This window comes from Saimiri boliviensis, chromosome 11 (genome assembly GCF_048565385.1).
Source record: "Saimiri boliviensis isolate mSaiBol1 chromosome 11, mSaiBol1.pri, whole genome shotgun sequence".
NCBI classification, from domain to species: Eukaryota; Metazoa; Chordata; class Mammalia; order Primates; family Cebidae; genus Saimiri; species Saimiri boliviensis.
This window is the reverse complement of record NC_133459.1, coordinates 82063080-82079661: the sequence shown is the minus strand read 5'-3', so window position 1 is coordinate 82079661 and position 16582 is coordinate 82063080. Positions and strand designations below refer to the sequence as shown.

General features: G+C 41.2%; 1 protein-coding gene and 1 pseudogene across 3 annotated transcripts in view; one reads left to right on the top strand and one right to left on the bottom strand.

Annotated features, from left to right (window-relative positions):
- Positions 1 to 257: 257 nt before the first annotated feature.
- Positions 258 to 15997, bottom strand: LOC120362962 (DNA polymerase alpha catalytic subunit pseudogene; annotated as a pseudogene).
- A 65-nt stretch (positions 15998 to 16062) lies between these two features.
- Positions 16063 to 16582, top strand: part of CTBS (chitobiase) — a 51812-nt gene continuing 51292 nt past the window's right edge. For all 3 annotated transcript variants that reach the window (XM_010347003.3, XM_003921362.4, XM_010346994.3), the window contains exon 1: positions 16063 to 16277. In XM_010347003.3, the coding sequence (XP_010345305.1) occupies positions 16110 to 16277 (168 nt within the window). In that variant the 5' untranslated portion in view covers positions 16063 to 16109. The remainder of the gene's footprint in view (positions 16278 to 16582) is intronic.

Genomic DNA, 16582 nt, shown 5'->3' with positions numbered 1-16582 from the left:
TTTTTTCTTTTATTTTGACCTTGGATAATCTGATAATTATGTGTCTTGGGGATGATCTTCTAGTGGAATATCTTACTGAGGTTCTCTGAATTTCCTGAATTTGAATGTTGGCTTGTCTTACTAGGTTGGGGAAGTTCTCCTGGTTAATATACTTAAGTTTTCCAATTTGGTTCCATTCTCCTGATCTCTTTCAGGTACCCGAATCATAGATTCATCTCTTTACAGAATATCATATTTCTTAAAGGTTTTGTTCATCCTTTTCATTATTTTTTCTCTATTCTTTTTTTTTTTTTTTTTTTTTTTTTTTTTTGAGACGGAGTTTTACTCTTGTTACCCAGGCTGGAGTGCAATGGTGCGATTTTGGCTCACCACAACTTCCGCCTCCTGGGTTCAGACAATTCTCCTGCCTCAGCCTCCTGAGTAGCTGGGATTACAGGCACATGTCACCATGCCCAGCTAATTTTTTGTATTTTTAGTAGAGACAGGGTTTCACCATGTTGACCAGGATGGTCTCGATCTCTTGACCTCATGATCCACCTGCTTTGATTTTTTCTCTATTCTTATCTGCTTGTCTTATTTCAGAGATAGGCTTCAAGCTCTGAGATTCTTTCACCTGCTTGGTTTATTCTGCTATTAATAGTTCACATTTAACAGAATACCCGAGACTGGGGAAAAAAATAAAAAGGTATAAGAAAAAAAAATTTTTTTAATAGTTCAGATTGCGTTGTGAAGTTCTTGTAGTGTTTTTTTTTAAGCTCTAACAGTTCAGTTATATTCCTCTCTAAACTGGTTATTTTGGCTCTCAGCTTATGTATTATGATTCTTACCTTGTCTGCATTGAGTTACAACATGGTCCTTTAGCTCAGCAAAGTTCATTATTACCTACCTTCTGAAGCCTACTTCTGTCATTTCATCCATCTCAGCCTCAGCTCAGTTCTGAGCCCTTGCTGGGAGATGTTGTGGTCATTTGGAGGAATTTCATTTCAGTATTTTTGCATTGATTCTTTCTCAGCTTTGTGGGCTTATCTACCTTCGACCTTTGAGATTGGTGACCTTTGGATGAGGTTTTTGTGGGGGTTTGTTGTTGCTGTTGTTGTTTTCTGTTCGTTTTTCTTTAACAATCTGGCCACTCTGCAGGGCTGCTGTGGTTTGCTGAGGGTACACTTTAGACCCTAGCTGCTGGACTTTTCCAGTGTAATGATCACAGGAAGAATTCTGAAGGCAGGTAGACTCCTTTTGGAAAGCAAAGGAACTGAGGAAAACCCAGCATTAGAACCATATACAGCATGATTTGCATCACTGGGCCCAGGTTTATTTGATAAAGTTGAGTTGTTCATTCTTGCAAGGTAAGTATCTTACCGTATGGTGGTTATTCATAGAATTAAAAGGATGGGAAATAGGGCCAGTCATGGTGGCTCATGCCTGTAATCCCAGCACTTTGGGAGGCTGAGGTGGGCAAATCATGAGGTCAGGAGTTCAAGACCAGCCTGGCCAATATGGTGAAACCCCGTCTTTACTAAAAGTACAAAAAGTAACCAGGCGTGGTGGCATGCACCTATAGTAACAGCTACTCGGGAGGCTGAGGCAGAAGAATTGCTTGAACCCAGAGGTTACAGTGAGCTGAGATATTGCCACTACACTCCAGCCTGGGCGACAAAGCAAGACTGTCTCAAAAGAAAAAAATGGTGGTACCAGAAACCAAAAAGAAGACTTCAGGATGAGGAAAATAAATCTGGTTTTCTCTCAGAAACTGTATTTCAAACTACACTTTTCAAATCTACCAAAAGTAGAAATATATTAATTCATTCTTGTTTCTAGTTAGCTTAAGTATTATCTTCTCCTAAGAGAGCTAAAGTGAAATCTTTGTTCTGATAATTGGTTCTGGGAAGGGAATTTACATCTTTTAAATTTTTATTGGTGTGTAGGGGGGTTAAAATAAATGTAAACTCATATGTTGTAATTAGTATTTTAATTGTTATATTTTATGAGGTCTGTGGTATTTAATTTCCTTTATAGCCACAAAGAGAATGTTTATTCTTACTGATGTTTAAAGAGGAGCATCCCCAAAGACATAAAATCACTTTCAAAATGTTCTTTTCTTCTGGGATCCACTGGTGTTGACGAATGGAGTAATCCACAAGCCAGAGAATCTGGCGGAAACATCGGTGCTCACACATCACATTCCTGTAGGAAAATCTCTGAGCTATCTTTATTTAAATTTATTTTATTTTTCACTGGGAAATTACATACTTAACTGGATAGTTGGTAATGTGAAACTAATGTCAACCCATCAATATTATGATTTTTTAACATCCTGTTTTGAGATTTGGAAGAAAATGACCTTAAATGTGCCAAACCCAATAAATTTTGAATTTCAAAAATCTTTAAATTTTACAAAAAGTAAAAACTTATTAAGCACTTATTGTGTGCCAAGCACTGTGCTGAGCTTGGGGGATACTAAGCAAGTGGTTATAAATCACTAACAGGGTTCTTGCAGCTTCCTGGAATGAGGAGACAGCTGACAGGTGAAAAGGCCACCTGGTTCTCACTCCCTGGGCCTCTCTACCCCAGCAGCTTGGCTTCCTTAACTCTCATGTGTTATGCTCAATTCTGTCCTAGGCAAGGAGCATGAGAAGGTTTTGATGTCATGAACACTCAGTCATAGGATTCAGCCAGTGTTGCTGCTCCATTATCAGGTCAGCATTGCCACTTTTTTCATTCTGACCTGCTTTGTTAGCATTTCTGGTACTATATTTTCCATTCCTTAAGCCAATATTTCTGAGATTAACTTTCTGAATTGTTCCTCAGGAGTTGGGCTTCTAGACTCCTGTAACCCACTGTCCCAGGGGACTGAATCTCTTACAGCTGCCATCTGAGGTCCCAGTGCTTTTCATCCTGAAATTTTTCCTGGGTCAAATGCCACTAATTGGCCAGGTGCAGTGGCTCACATCTAGTGCTTTGGCAGGATGAGGTTGGAGGATTGCTTGCGGCTAGGAGGAATTTGAGACCAGCCTGGAAAACATAGTGAGACCTCCATCTCTACAGAACAAAAATTTCACTAACTTTCTACCCCAGTCCTAGTGGGATGGTCATCTGAGATCTTGGTCCTATTTAGACTGTTTATAAAGAACTTGATTCTTGCTTGTTTTTTCTTATCTTACAGTGCTCACTCTTAGACCACACTAATACCCTGTACTCTTAGACACACTAACACCCTATACCTTTTATCTCCAGCACCTATCCCTCTACCAGGCAGCAGTACCTTTATTTGCCAGCTAAATATTAGCCCTGGACCTGCACTCCAGTAGCTTATCTGGTCTCCTTCACAAGCCTTTTTACAATCATCTTTCATATACCAGTCAGAATGATCTTCTAAAAATGTAAATCAGATTAAGCTACTTCCCTGCTTAAAATCTTCCAAAGGTTTTCTTCGCATTTCTCTTAGAAAAGAAAAAGACTTTTTAAAAAAATTAAATAAATGTTAAAAAATGTACTTAGGTCTTCGTTAATGTCTTTCAGTAAGTTTTAGGATTTTCTCCATAAACATTTGCACAAATAGACGTGTCATATTTGTCCTTAGGTTCCATATATATGTAGCTATTATAAATAGTATCTTTTTAAAATTAATTTTCTGTTCGTAGTGCAATTGATTTAGGTTGACTTAATATACAACAACCTTGCTAAACTCTTATGTCTATTATTAAGGATTCTTTTATCTTTTAGGTTTTCCATGTAGTTATTTTTTTTTTTTTTTTTTTTTTTTTTTTTTCCCTTCAGAAAACTTTATTTTTATGTTTAAGGCACAACACACTTTTTCTTTTATAAAAACACACAGGTCAACACTTTTAAAAAACAGCATAGTTGTACAAGAGGAAACATTTGTTAGTATAATCTTACCAATAATGTAAGAGAGCAAAGACTGCCATACTGAAATACATTTTGCTGCTGCCACAGAGGGTCCCATTCTGAAGAAATGAGAAAAAAACAGCAAGCACCAGGGCAAATTAAGCATCCCCCCACCACCAATTTTTCTGAATACAACACAGTGATCCTCACCCCAATCCTTACACGTTAATGAATCGTTAGGGTATCACAGTATTTTCAATGCGCTTTCTTGTATAAACCTTTACCTGCACTTTCTATTTAAGGGGCAAAAAGGGAATGTGAGCATAAACCACCTGCTCAGTGTGTGTCTGCTGGACTTTGGTGTGATTCAATAAACAAGCCTGCTCTATTTAATCTATTTAGTGAGTGCAAGGCTTCTAAATCTCCCGCTCAGTTACCTATAGAAAAGACCAGACTGGGGCCAGGCGTGGTGGCTCATGCCTGTAATCTCAGCACTTTGGGAGGCTGAGGCGGGCAGATCACGAGGTCAAGAAATCAAGACCATCCTGGCCAACATGGTGAAACCCTGTCTCTACTACAAATGCAACAACAACAACAACAACAACAAGACCAGAATGAAAAGGACAGCCACTCCTGGATGGCTGGAGAGGCATTTAGATTTAGACTGATTTTAATTGGCACCTGAAAAGGCAAAACATCAGCTCTTCAGTCAGGCTCTGAGAACTTCTCTTTCTGGGGAGAAGACCTAGGCTAAAGGCCTTGGGGCAAAGCCTGGGGTCACTTCTATTCCAGCTATGCTCAATCCAAGTAGCAAACCGGGTCTTCAGGTGCTTGGGGAGGGGCTCTGGATTTGTGTTTTAAAGCAGTATATCTTCATATGAAGACAGGAGCTTACAGGATGCTTAGGAACACTAGACTAAACATTTTTGCTGTTCCCCTTCCTGGTCTACATTCACACACACATGAGACAGTCCCAAGGGAGAAACAGATGATGGCGGAGCAGTTAGGGCCAGAACGGAGGCACAGAGGAAGCTGGAATGTTTCAACTACCCCTCCTTGGTTACTCCTGGGATTCCCTTAGGACTTCACAGCACAACCAGCGAAGAGTTTGCTCAGGTTCACTTCAGAGTAGCCACTTCGGGACAAGAACTGCTCTGCTGTGTTCTTGAGTTTTCTGTACTCCTGTATAACTTTGGGGGTCAAAAATTGCTTCTTCAATTTATCTCTGGTTGAAGTGTAGCTTTCATGCAGGCTGGGCAAAGAGGCCCAGTACGGGAGAATTGAAGGGGAAGGTGCCGAGTTCGATTACGACAGGTTGGCTCTTCACATATCAACCAGCCATCGTAGTACTTTTTAATGAAACGTCTAATGTCCATGATCAATTTGTTGCTCAGTTGTACTGTAAAGGTCAGAGGTGAAGCATTACAATCGATGTTACTGCAACGATACAAGCTGGGCTCCATATCGGTTCCCGAACCATCAAAGACATTATCATAAATATTCTCAGTTCCACATGTAGGGCATCGACATTTGAATCTTTCACAGTCCCTGTATTTCTCTTCATCAGTGAGCTGTGCTGGGCCCCCAAGTAGAGCATCATTCTCTTCATCTTTATGATAATGGTGAACTCTAAATTGAGTGGGGTCAAGTCCTAACCACGTTGCAATGAGGACAGCATCAATTCCGTCTATTGGTTCACAGATCCGAGCCACGACTGGGTGGATCTGCTGAGCCAGGTAGTACTGGGTGTCAATAGTTAGATTATCCTGTTTCTGCAGCTGCTCAGGCGCATAGGCCCTCTGACTTGCAGTGAGGTTTGATCCATCCTGACAGATGACATATGACACAGTATCTCCAGCTTTCACCTTTCTGCCTCCTTGAGAATTTATCCAGAGGGCAACATGTACATGAGGTAGGCTTTTTTTATCAGGGTAATCCTGGGGATCCTTTGTCAATGCCTTGTTAATTTCAAACTGGCTCACTGGGACACTGCCATTTAGCACATTCTCTCCAATTTCTATTAGCCTCTTCTGAATGTTTTCTACTATAGTGTCACGGCTTTGATCAGAAAGAATCTGGCCAATCACAAAGCTTCCAGTGTCTTTAGCAAGATCACACCAATCTCTTCTAACTATATCTAATCCTTTGAGCTCCTGTTTGGTGACATAATTCCCGTCCAACGTTGGCTCAACAACCAGAGCAGCATATTTTTTTTTTTTCAGCAGTAGCAGAGACTTGAAAATCCCATCAATGTCTATTTCAAGCAGTTTATACAACTTATTCACTTCACTTTTTACCTTGTTTCCCAGCTTAAATACTTCTTCCAGATTGGTGCTATTGGTGTTTATCATAATTGAATCTGTATCTCCATAAATAACTTCAAGATTCATCTTTTGTACCATCTCTTTTGTATGCATCAAAATCTCCCTTCCTTTGTATGTCACCAAGGCAGCCAGTGGTTTGGCATAAAATCTGCTATAGGAAAATCCCAGGCAACCGTACATACTGTTCGCTGTGAGCTTCAAAGCCTTCTGTCGAATGTCATACTGAAGAATAAGGTCTGGATTTAAGTCTTGCTGTTTCATTAGCTGTTTGACTTGTTTTCTCCGTTCTACCAGTTTCCGGATCTCTCTGGGCAAAATGCCCATTTCTAAGTTTGGATCTGGCAACTCAGGGATCTGTTCTTGTTCTCCATCCTCTGTAATTTTCTGTGCCTCTGCAGCAACTCTTTGTACTGTTGTAAAACAAATGTTAAATTCCTGAATGATGGAAGGATAAAGACTGTTGAAGTCCAGAAGCAAAATGAACTTATCGTAAAAACCAACTTTGGGGTCCAAAACCAAGCCTCCAGCATAAGCTGCTTTCTTACGTCCTTTCTTGTATTTATTGGTATCTCCATCAATTTCTTCATCTTCATCTCCCAGTTTTTGCTGAGACTTTCGGAAAATCTGCTTGTCAGGCACAATATAGTTGTTTTCATAAAATGCATGAAGCAACAAGAACTCGTTACGCTCGGATCGTCCACCCATCAGCATCCTGGACATAATGTTCCCAGCGATGTTAGTGATCTGCAATGCTAATGGAAGAACATTTAGCTCACACATGATCTGCAAAATGAACCTGGCATCTATCCAGGTGTGTTCCAACAGGTATAACAGTTGAGAAGATTCACTGTACATATTTCGTATATTTTCCACTGGGATTACAGCCCTTTCAGTTTTTAGAATCTGCTGAACAAGTTCGGACAGATGGTAGCTTTTACAACGAATCAATTCCTTTGCTGAAATTTCCACATCACAGATCATCCGACCACAGGTAGCATTTCTTTCACCAAATCCACTCCGGCCCCCAAGCTTTGGCATGTTGGATCGCTTCAGTCGACCTATCTTGGACCAGTGAGGAGCTTTGCACACATTAATTCTCTGCAGTAGTACTTCCAGTTCAAACCCATAAATATTATGACCCACAATGATATCAGGATCAATTTTGTGAACCTTTGCAAGGAAAAAACCGAGCAGTGTTCTTTCTGTTGCAGCAACCTCAACCTTCACATTCTTTTTCTCAATCTCTTCTTTAAAAGCATATGGAAAAATACAGTCCTGTGGTTTAGACACAACACAGAAGTGTGACTGAAAGGGAGGCTGTGGGGATGCTTTATCTAATGCAAAACTGTGATGGACCAAAGCTGCAATAGCAATAATCTCATTTTGATGGTTCTTTGCATTCCGCATTGTCTTCATGCTGAAAGCCATCACGACAAGTGGAGGAGGACTGACATCCTTAATTACATTCACCAGGTCTGGTTTCAAAGCCATTGCCTCAACTTTACACCAACTGATTGGCTGATTCAAGAGCTGTGGACTTTTTACTTCAAGCCAACAAGGTCCTTTGATCTTTCTGTTCATCAAGAACAGTTCCAGGCTAGATGTATTGGTCCCAAACACATGAGAAAAAGTTTCTCCTTTCAAATCTTGAGGAAGCTGTGGCATTTCAGCCGAGTATTTAACTTCCAAGTACTCAGATTTTTCTGGAACATCAGGTATCTCAAAAGCATAGTTCTTTTCCACTGGCTTAGACTTGAACTTCATAATTTTATATTTTGTTGCTATTTTCTCATCAAATTCCTCATAAACATCCTTCATTGAAACTGGAGTTCTTGTTTCTTTCCCCGTATTTAGATCAATTTTCATTTCACGGGGAAGGAAGTAGAGTGTTCGTTCGATATTTTTCACCATGACACAACAGCTCACATGGGTTTCGGCTGATTCAATCCAAACTTTGCCAAACATAAATACCACACCTGGTTGGTTGTACTGATCTTCATAAGCATCCAACCAATAAAAGTGGAATACTTGCTCCTCATCTGCCCCTTTTACCAATGGGAGGTGACTGGAATCCACTTGAACTTCCTGCACTGAGAAACTGCTATCACCTTCTTGATCAACATCCCAACAAGAGACATCCGGGAAAACACTTCCTAAGTAGGACATGGTGCCTTTCCCAGGATCCACCTCTTGCTTCACTTCCTCTGCTGGCTCACTCTCTTGGTCCCAAGTCTTGGCAGCCACAGGCTCCAGGTCCACCTCTTCAGCTTCCATGGGCTCATCAAAGTCACCATCTTCAAACTCCATTGGCCCTGACTCCTGCTCTTCTTCTGTACTCTCCGCCTGTACCAGCTCGCCAGTAAATTCAGCACGTTTAGGAGGAACAGGAGTTAATGGAGGCTCCTTTCTGGAGACATGGAAAGCAATTTTTCCTGAAGAAACTGCCGTGGGGGTGTGCACAGAGAAAGGATTCAGTGAAGCTCCAATGGATGTTCTCTTCTTCAGTATCATTACAGGTGGTGGAGTTATTTGAGGTTTCTCAGTGTTAAGATCCTGTAGAATGTCACCTAGCAGATCATCCTTGGACAAGTCTACAGCTTTATCTGCAGTTTTTTTTCCAGCACAAGCAATGAACATTGACTTAATATTGTTCGGTTTTGTCACTGCAGGCTTCTTTAAATTCCTCTTATCTTTGTTGTGTGCTTTACCATCTTTTCCTTTCTCACCAGCATCAAGGACATCATCTTCAAGGTCATCATCAAAAATCTCTCGGCCATCTTCCACATAGCCAATACCATCATCATCCACAATCCAGTCATCATCCTGGCGTGCCTGAACCAGCTTCGAATACTGTTCTTCATCAACTTCTTCATAAACACTTGTGAAGTCCTCAACTTCATATTTATACTTCTCACCAGCTTTAGCCTTTTTTAGTTTTTCTAGAGCTTCTTGGCACCCCTTCTTTGATTTTTTTTCTCGCCGGGCTCGAGAAGCTACAAAACTCCCTGAATCTGACACAGCAAAATAGAAACGCAATCGACTGTGGAGACTCTCAGTAGCAGAGGTGAGACAGCCTCGCAAACAAAAATCCGTCCAAGCTAGGGTCACTCGCCCCTATCTTACAGTCGTCGCCGTGCACGGGCGCCATGGTCCCAAATGTCTCCATGTAGTTATTTTTATCATTAGTGAATAATGACTGTTTCTTTCTTTTCTTCTTTTTTTTTTTTTTTTTTTTTTTTTTTTTTGACGGAGTTTCGCTCTTGTTACCCAGGCTGGAGTGCAATGGCACGATCTCGGCTCACCGCAACCTCCGTCTCCTGGGTTCAGACAATTCTCCTGCCTCGGCCTCCCGAGTAGCTGGGATTACAGGCACGCACCACCATGCCCAGCTAATTTTTTGTATTTTTAGTAGAGATGGGGTTTCACCATGTTGACCAGGATGGTCTCGATCTCTTGACCTCGTGATCCACCCGCCTCGGCCTCCCAAAGTGCTGAGATTACAGGCATGAGCCACTGTGCCCGGCCTGTTTCTTTCTTTTCAATGCCATTTATTTCTTTCATCTGTGTTCTCTGGTAAGTACAATGCTGATTAGAAGTGGTGATGATGAGCACATTTACTTGTTCATGATTTTAAGGGGAAAGCTATTATGATATCCCCATTGAGTATGATGTTTAAATAATGATTTGGGATCTTTTTCTATTGTTCCTTCTATTCCCAATTTACTAAGAATTTTTATGGTGAACCAATACTGAATTTTATCTAATGCCTTTTCTGCATTTAAGGGATGCCATGTTTCTTTGTATGGCACATACATTCATTCATTTCTATGAAGCAGAACTTCTGGTTCATGGAGGATGTGTATCTTAAAGTTCAGTAAATAATGCCATATTATTTTTCACAATGATTATATTATTGTATACTCTACCACCAGCCATGTATAAACTTTTTTGTTTCCCATCTTTGTCAATAGCTGGTATTATCAGTCTTTTGAATTTTAGCCATTTCAATGAATACATAATGGTGTCTCATTGTGCTTTTAGTTCACATTTCCCTGGTTACCAAGATTAAGCATCTTTTGATATGTTTATTGAACATTTAGATATCCTCTTTTGTAACGTGTCTGTTCTGATTTCCTGCCCATTTTTCTCTAGATTGTTTATCTTTTTCTTTGAATTTGTATGAATTATTTGTATATTCTTCACACCAGTCCATTATCAGTTATATATTTTACTAATAATACCTTCTTCCATACTGTGGCTTTTTACTCTTGTGTTTTTTGATAAACCGTTTTTAAATATTGAGTAGCCAAATATACTGATTTTTTCCCTTTGTAGTTAATACTTCTGGGGCTTCATTTAAGGGGTTATTCTCTAGAGATCATGAAAATATTCTCCTATATTATTTTCTAATAATTTTGGTGTTTTGCCTTTTACATTTAAATGTTTTATTAAAACCATTCACAATTCTAACACTATATGTCATCTAGAAATCACCTGGAGTTGTTTGTATATGGTGGGAGGTAAAGGTCAGGTTTCCATTTTTTTATATTGCTAACCAGCTGTGACAATGTTATCTTTTTTCTGCTTCTCTGCAGTGATTCCTTTGTCATTAATCAAGTGTATACACATGGATCTGTTATGAGTTCTCTACTCTGTGCCATTGGTTCATTTGTTTATCCTTGCACCAATAATGAGTGGAATTAATCACTTAATCTTTTTAAGTCTTGATACCATATAGAAGACTTCCTGCCTTGTTCTTGAGAAGTGCCATAATTATTTTTATATTTTCCTATAAATTTTAGAATCAGCTTGTCAAATTCACCAAAACTAAACAGCAAAAAGAAAAATGAAACAAACAACAACCCTCCTTCCCCAACAAATAGTACATGTTTTATTTGCTTAGATTTTCTAATATTTCAATAGTGTATTATACTTTTCTATGTAGAGGTTTTGTATTCTTGCACATTATATTTATTACTATATATTTTATGTAGCTATTATAAATTTGTTATTTGCTCTATGGCATGCTACCATGAATCAATGGATCAACTAGATAGATATAGTGTTAGAATTGTGAATGGTTTTAATAAAACATTTAATTCTATATGGTTCAGTTGTCAAATACAAAATTTTCCACTTTGCTTACAAATGTTGTAACATAGAGTTGGGTGCAGCAGCTCATGCCTTTAATCCTAGCACTTTGGGAGGCCAAGACAGAAGGACACTACTTGAGCATAGGAGTTCAAGACCAGCCTGAGCAACATAGCAAAACCTTGTCTCGGCCGGGCACGGTGGCTCAAGCCTGTAATCCCAGCACTTTGGGAGGCCGAGGCGGGTGGATCACGAGGTCAAGAGATCGAGACCATCCTGGTCAATAGGGTGAAACCCCGTCTCTACTAAAAATACAAAAAATCAGCTGGGCATGGTGGCGCGTGCCTGTAATCCCAGCTCCTCAGGAGGCTGAGGCAGGAGAATTGCCTGAACCCAGGAGGCGGAGGTTGCAGTGAGCCGAGATCGCGCCATTGCACTCCAGCCTGGGTAACGAGCGAAACCCTGTCTCAAAAAAAAAAAAAAAAAAAAAACCAAAAAAAAAACCTTGTCTCTACTAAAAAACAAAAAAATGCCAGGCATGGTGGCATGTGCCTATAGTCCTAGCTACTTAGGAGGCTGAGGTGAGAGGATTGCTGGAGTCCAAGAGATGGAGGATGCTGTGAGCTTCATCAAATCACTGCAAGATGTCCTTTGGTAGGTGAATGAATTAACCATAGTACATCCAAACAATGAACTATTATTCAGTGCTAAAAAGAAATAAGCTATCAAGTCATGAAAGGACATGGAGGAACCATAAATGCACTTTACTAAGTGAAAAAAGCCAATCTGAAAGGCTACATACTGTAATATTCCAACTATGTGACATTCTGGGAAAGGCAAAACCATAAAGAGAGTAAAAATCTGTGGATACCAGTGGTTAGCAGGAAGAGAGGAATGAATAGATGAAGCACAGATAATTTTGAGGGCAGTGAAACTATTCTGTATGATACTACAGTGATGGATACACATCATTAAACATTTGTCAAAACCCACAGAATGTACAGCACCAATAGAGAATTCAGTACAAATATGCATGACTTCTTCATTTGGGTAGTATGCAGAAAAGAGTTACCCTAACAGGCCTAAGACTGCTATCCTCAGAAAGTCCTGCTTCCTAAAGGTTGGCCTCTAGGTGGAGTTGGGAGTGTTCCCGCTGTCACCTAAGTCTCTAATGAGCTTCCATTAGAGAAGACAACACTTCCCACATGTCACAACGTGATGCTTGTGCTTGGCTTCCTCCTGTCTTTTTCCGGTGCACTTTTTCCCTTTGCTGCTTTTGCTTTATATTCTTCTGCTGTAATAAATCTTAACTGTGGGTACAACTGAGTCCTATAAGTTCTTTTAGTGCATCACTGAACCTGGGGGTGATCTTAGGGATCCCCAACAGAGATACATATGTGTTTTCTTCTGCGTCACAGAATATAGTCTGCTTCTATGAGTCAGAGGCCTTTTTCTTCAAAATTCAATTCAATGCAACCATTCATATTAACAACATAGTTATATTTCAGTATAATGGGGGATTGGTTCCAGGACTCCCAGATACCAAAATCCATGGATGCTCAAGTCCCTTATGTAAAATGGCATAATCTATGCACATCCTCCTGTATACTTCACATAAACTCTAGATTATAACACAATGTAATGCTATGTTGACAGTTGCAATCACTGTATTTTTAAATTGCTATATTTGTTATTTTTAAATATTGTTTTTGTTTTGTTTTTTTCTTTTTTCTTTAAAAAAAAGAAGAAAGAAAGAAAGAAAAAGAATGAAGGAGAGGAAGAAAGAGGAAGAGGAAGAGGGAGAGAGAACGAGGGTGTTGCTTTATTGCCCGGGCTAGAATGCAGTCTAAAAATGGGTATGCCTATAATTGTGCTTAATAATAGAGACATTAAAAAAAATGAGGGAAGAAAATAACTAACAGGAAGCCAACCAATATTTCATTTAAACCTGTAAATAGGTGTGATGTGGTATTGACAAGAGTGTATATTTTGTGTATTTAAAGTGGAGAGTTCCATAAATGTTAAATTTTTTTTTTTCCTTTTTTTTTTTTTTTGAGACGGAGTTTCGCTCTTGTTACCCAGGCTGGAGAGCAATGGCGCGATCTCGGCTCACCGCAACCTCCGCTTCCTGGGTTCAGGCAATTCTCCTGTCTCAGCCTCCTGAGTAGCTGGGATTACAGGCACACACCACCATGCCCAGCTAATTTTTTGTATTTTTTTTAGTAGAGACGGGGTTTCACCATGCTGTCCAGGACGGTCTTGATCTCTTGACCTTGTGATCCACCCGCCTCGGCCTCCCAAAGTGCTGGGATTACAGGCTTGAGCCACCGCGCCCGGCCATAAATGTTAATTAAGTCTACTTGTTCTGGATCTGAGTTCAAGTCCTGGATATCATTGTTAACTTTCTGTCTCATTGATCTGTCTAATATTGATGTCGAAGTCTCCCCCTATTACTGTGTGGGAGTCTAAGTCTCTTTATAAGTCTTATATATCTGGGTATTCCTGTATTGGGTGCGTATATATTTAGGATCTTTAGCTCTTCTTGTTACACTGATCCTTTTATCATTATGTAATATCCTTCTTTGCTTCTTTTGATCTTAGTTGCTTTAAAGTATATTTTATCAGCAAAAATGGCAACTCCTGCTTTCTATTTATTTATTTATTTATTTTTGCTCTCCATTTGGTTGGTAAATCTTTCTCCTATTTTTAAATATTGTTATCTGACATTGGTTAAAACCATGGATGTAGAAACTCTGGTTATGGTGGTTCAATTGTACTTTTTTTAAGCTTTTTTTTCTTTTGAGACAAGATCTTGTTTTGTCACCCAGTGCAGTGGCGTGATCACACTTCACTTCAGCCTCGCCCTCCTGGCCTCAAGCAGTCCCCTCATTTCAGCCTCCTGAGCAGCTGGGACTATGAGCTTTCATCACCACACTGGCAAACAGGGCTAATTTTTTGCTTTTGATTTTTTTGTAGAGATAGGATCTATGTTCCCCAGGCTGGTCTCAAACTCCTGGCCTCAAGTGATCCTCCTGCCTCGGCCTGCCAAAGTGCTGGGACTGCAGGTGTGAGCTACAGTGCCTGGCCCAGTTTTTCATTCTGAAAACTCGTATTCTTCAGTCCTGAGAGCCTTGATAATTACTTCTTTTCTTTTTTTCTTTTTCTTTTTTTTTTTTTTTGAGGCCAGAGTCTCTGTCACTGAAGCTGGAGTGCAGTGGTATGATCTCTGCAAACTTTGCCTCCCTGGTTCAAGGGATTCTCTTGCCTGAGCCTCCCAAGTATCTAGGATTACAGGCGCCTGCCACCACACCAGAGACAGGTTTTCACCATGTTGGCCAGGCTGGTCTGAAACTCCTGACCTCAGGTGATTCACCTGCCTTGGCCTTCAAAGTGCTGGGATTACAGGCATGAACCACTGTAACCAGCCTAAATGACTTCTTTCTTCTGATTAGTGCTACTCTGCTTCTCAAGCATCCTTAAGAATTATTTAATTATTTCATCCCCTGTGTACTGCTTTTCCAATTTTCTTATCTTTCAGAGTTTTTGCTCTACATTCCTTAATGTTATCTTCTGCTAATAGTTTTTTCACTTCGTTCTTTCTTATTTCCAATAGCTTTTTAAAAATCCCCTACCCCTTTTATTGCACCCTGTTGTGGCTTCATCTTCTCTTATTTTTCTGGGGCTACTATGAGAATTTTTAAAAAGTGTTCTTCCTGCAGTATCTGCTTCCTCCATATTCCTTTGTCTGTTGTGTGGGTCCCTTCCTTCTACATTATTGGATTTTCTTGGTTGCTGTCCATGATTAAAAGTAAAAATTAAGTACAAAGAGAGGAAGCTCCAAGTAGATAGCCGGTGCTTTTGACTTTGAATTTCACTGTAGGGTGATCTGGGTGTATGATTTGTCCAGAAAATCCCTGAGGTCAGTATCTTTGCTCAGCCTCTTAGGTTAATCAGATTCTGATCAGCCTAGCAAGGGGTTTCAGTTTTCAGTTGGCAATAAAGCCACTTTTTCTCCGTTTTAGGTGGAGTACCCACTCAGCAGAGAATTCGCCCCCTCTGGGGAATTCAGCCGTGGTGGGGAGCCGGTGGGTGGGGAAGTGGGGCAGCGGCCCAGAGACATGAAGGTGGAAAATGGATCTAGCGGTCAGAGTCCTTGAGCAGCCTTCGACTAATGTCCCATTTTTTAAATTTACCTCTCATACTCATACTTGTGCTCTCCAGCTTCCAACATTTTGTTGCTGTTCTCTTTGCCCTTGTGTGTTTAGGTTGTTACTTAATTTTAACAGGAGAGTAGTCAAAATTAGATGCTTGAATTCAAACCGTGATCTTAGCTCAGACCTCATTATCTGCAAGTAAAAATTTTTGGTATTCCAGCTTTCTTTTGATTAGCAAAATAAAAACGAAAACTCTTTTGGTTACGCCAACCATGTTACTCAGTAGGCCCTTCCAAAGACACCCATTTCTCTATTTTGGGGATCCCCTTGTACCTTCAGATTGCACAAGGATTATTCGACCAGCCACGACAGAACGAAATGCAGACTGTTGGGAGGATTATAAACAGTAGGGGTGATACCCATTTGAGTCCACGAACGGCTCTCTCGGCGCTGCAGGCACTGGCTGTCCCCGGAGACCCTCCAGCAGCCACTTAACTTCACCCACCCGTAGCGACCCAGACGCTCGACGCCCAACCTCTGCCCGCCCCGGAGCCCTGCCCCACCCCGGAGCCCCGCCCCCATCCCCGGAGCCCCGCCCCTTTCTACCCCTCTTCACCCCTCCCTTCCGGGACGCGCAGCAGGCCCCGCCCACCCAGGCGCTAGGAACAAGCTGTGGCCCCTTCGACCCGCTGCCATGTCCCGGCCGCAGCTCGGACGCTGGCGCCTCCTAGCTCGCCAGCCCCGCGGCGTTCTGGGTCTAGCGCTGCTAGCATTGCTGGCGCTGCCGCTCGCGGCCGGGACCGACTGCCCGTGCCCGGAGCCCGAGCTCTGCCGTCCGATCCGCCACCGTCCAGACTTCGAGGTCAGCGCCTTCCCCTGCTCCTTTATGTCTGGGCCTCAGGGCACGAAGAAGTTGTCAAGAGTAGAACCGAGCCCTTAGGATTAGGAGAGGTGCTGTGACCGCCGAAACCAGCTTTGACCACTCCGTGAGGGCCTTCCTGCTTACAGAGCCTTCAATTTATAGATGAGGAAGCTCGGGCTCAGAGAGCTTAACGCCTCACAGGCCTCACAGCCTGTAAGTGCCTGCCTAGCAGGCGAGTGTTCAAACCAAATCTGACTCCTAAGGCAAGCTCCTTTCATTCCCCTGCTCTGCTTCTGCCGAGGCAC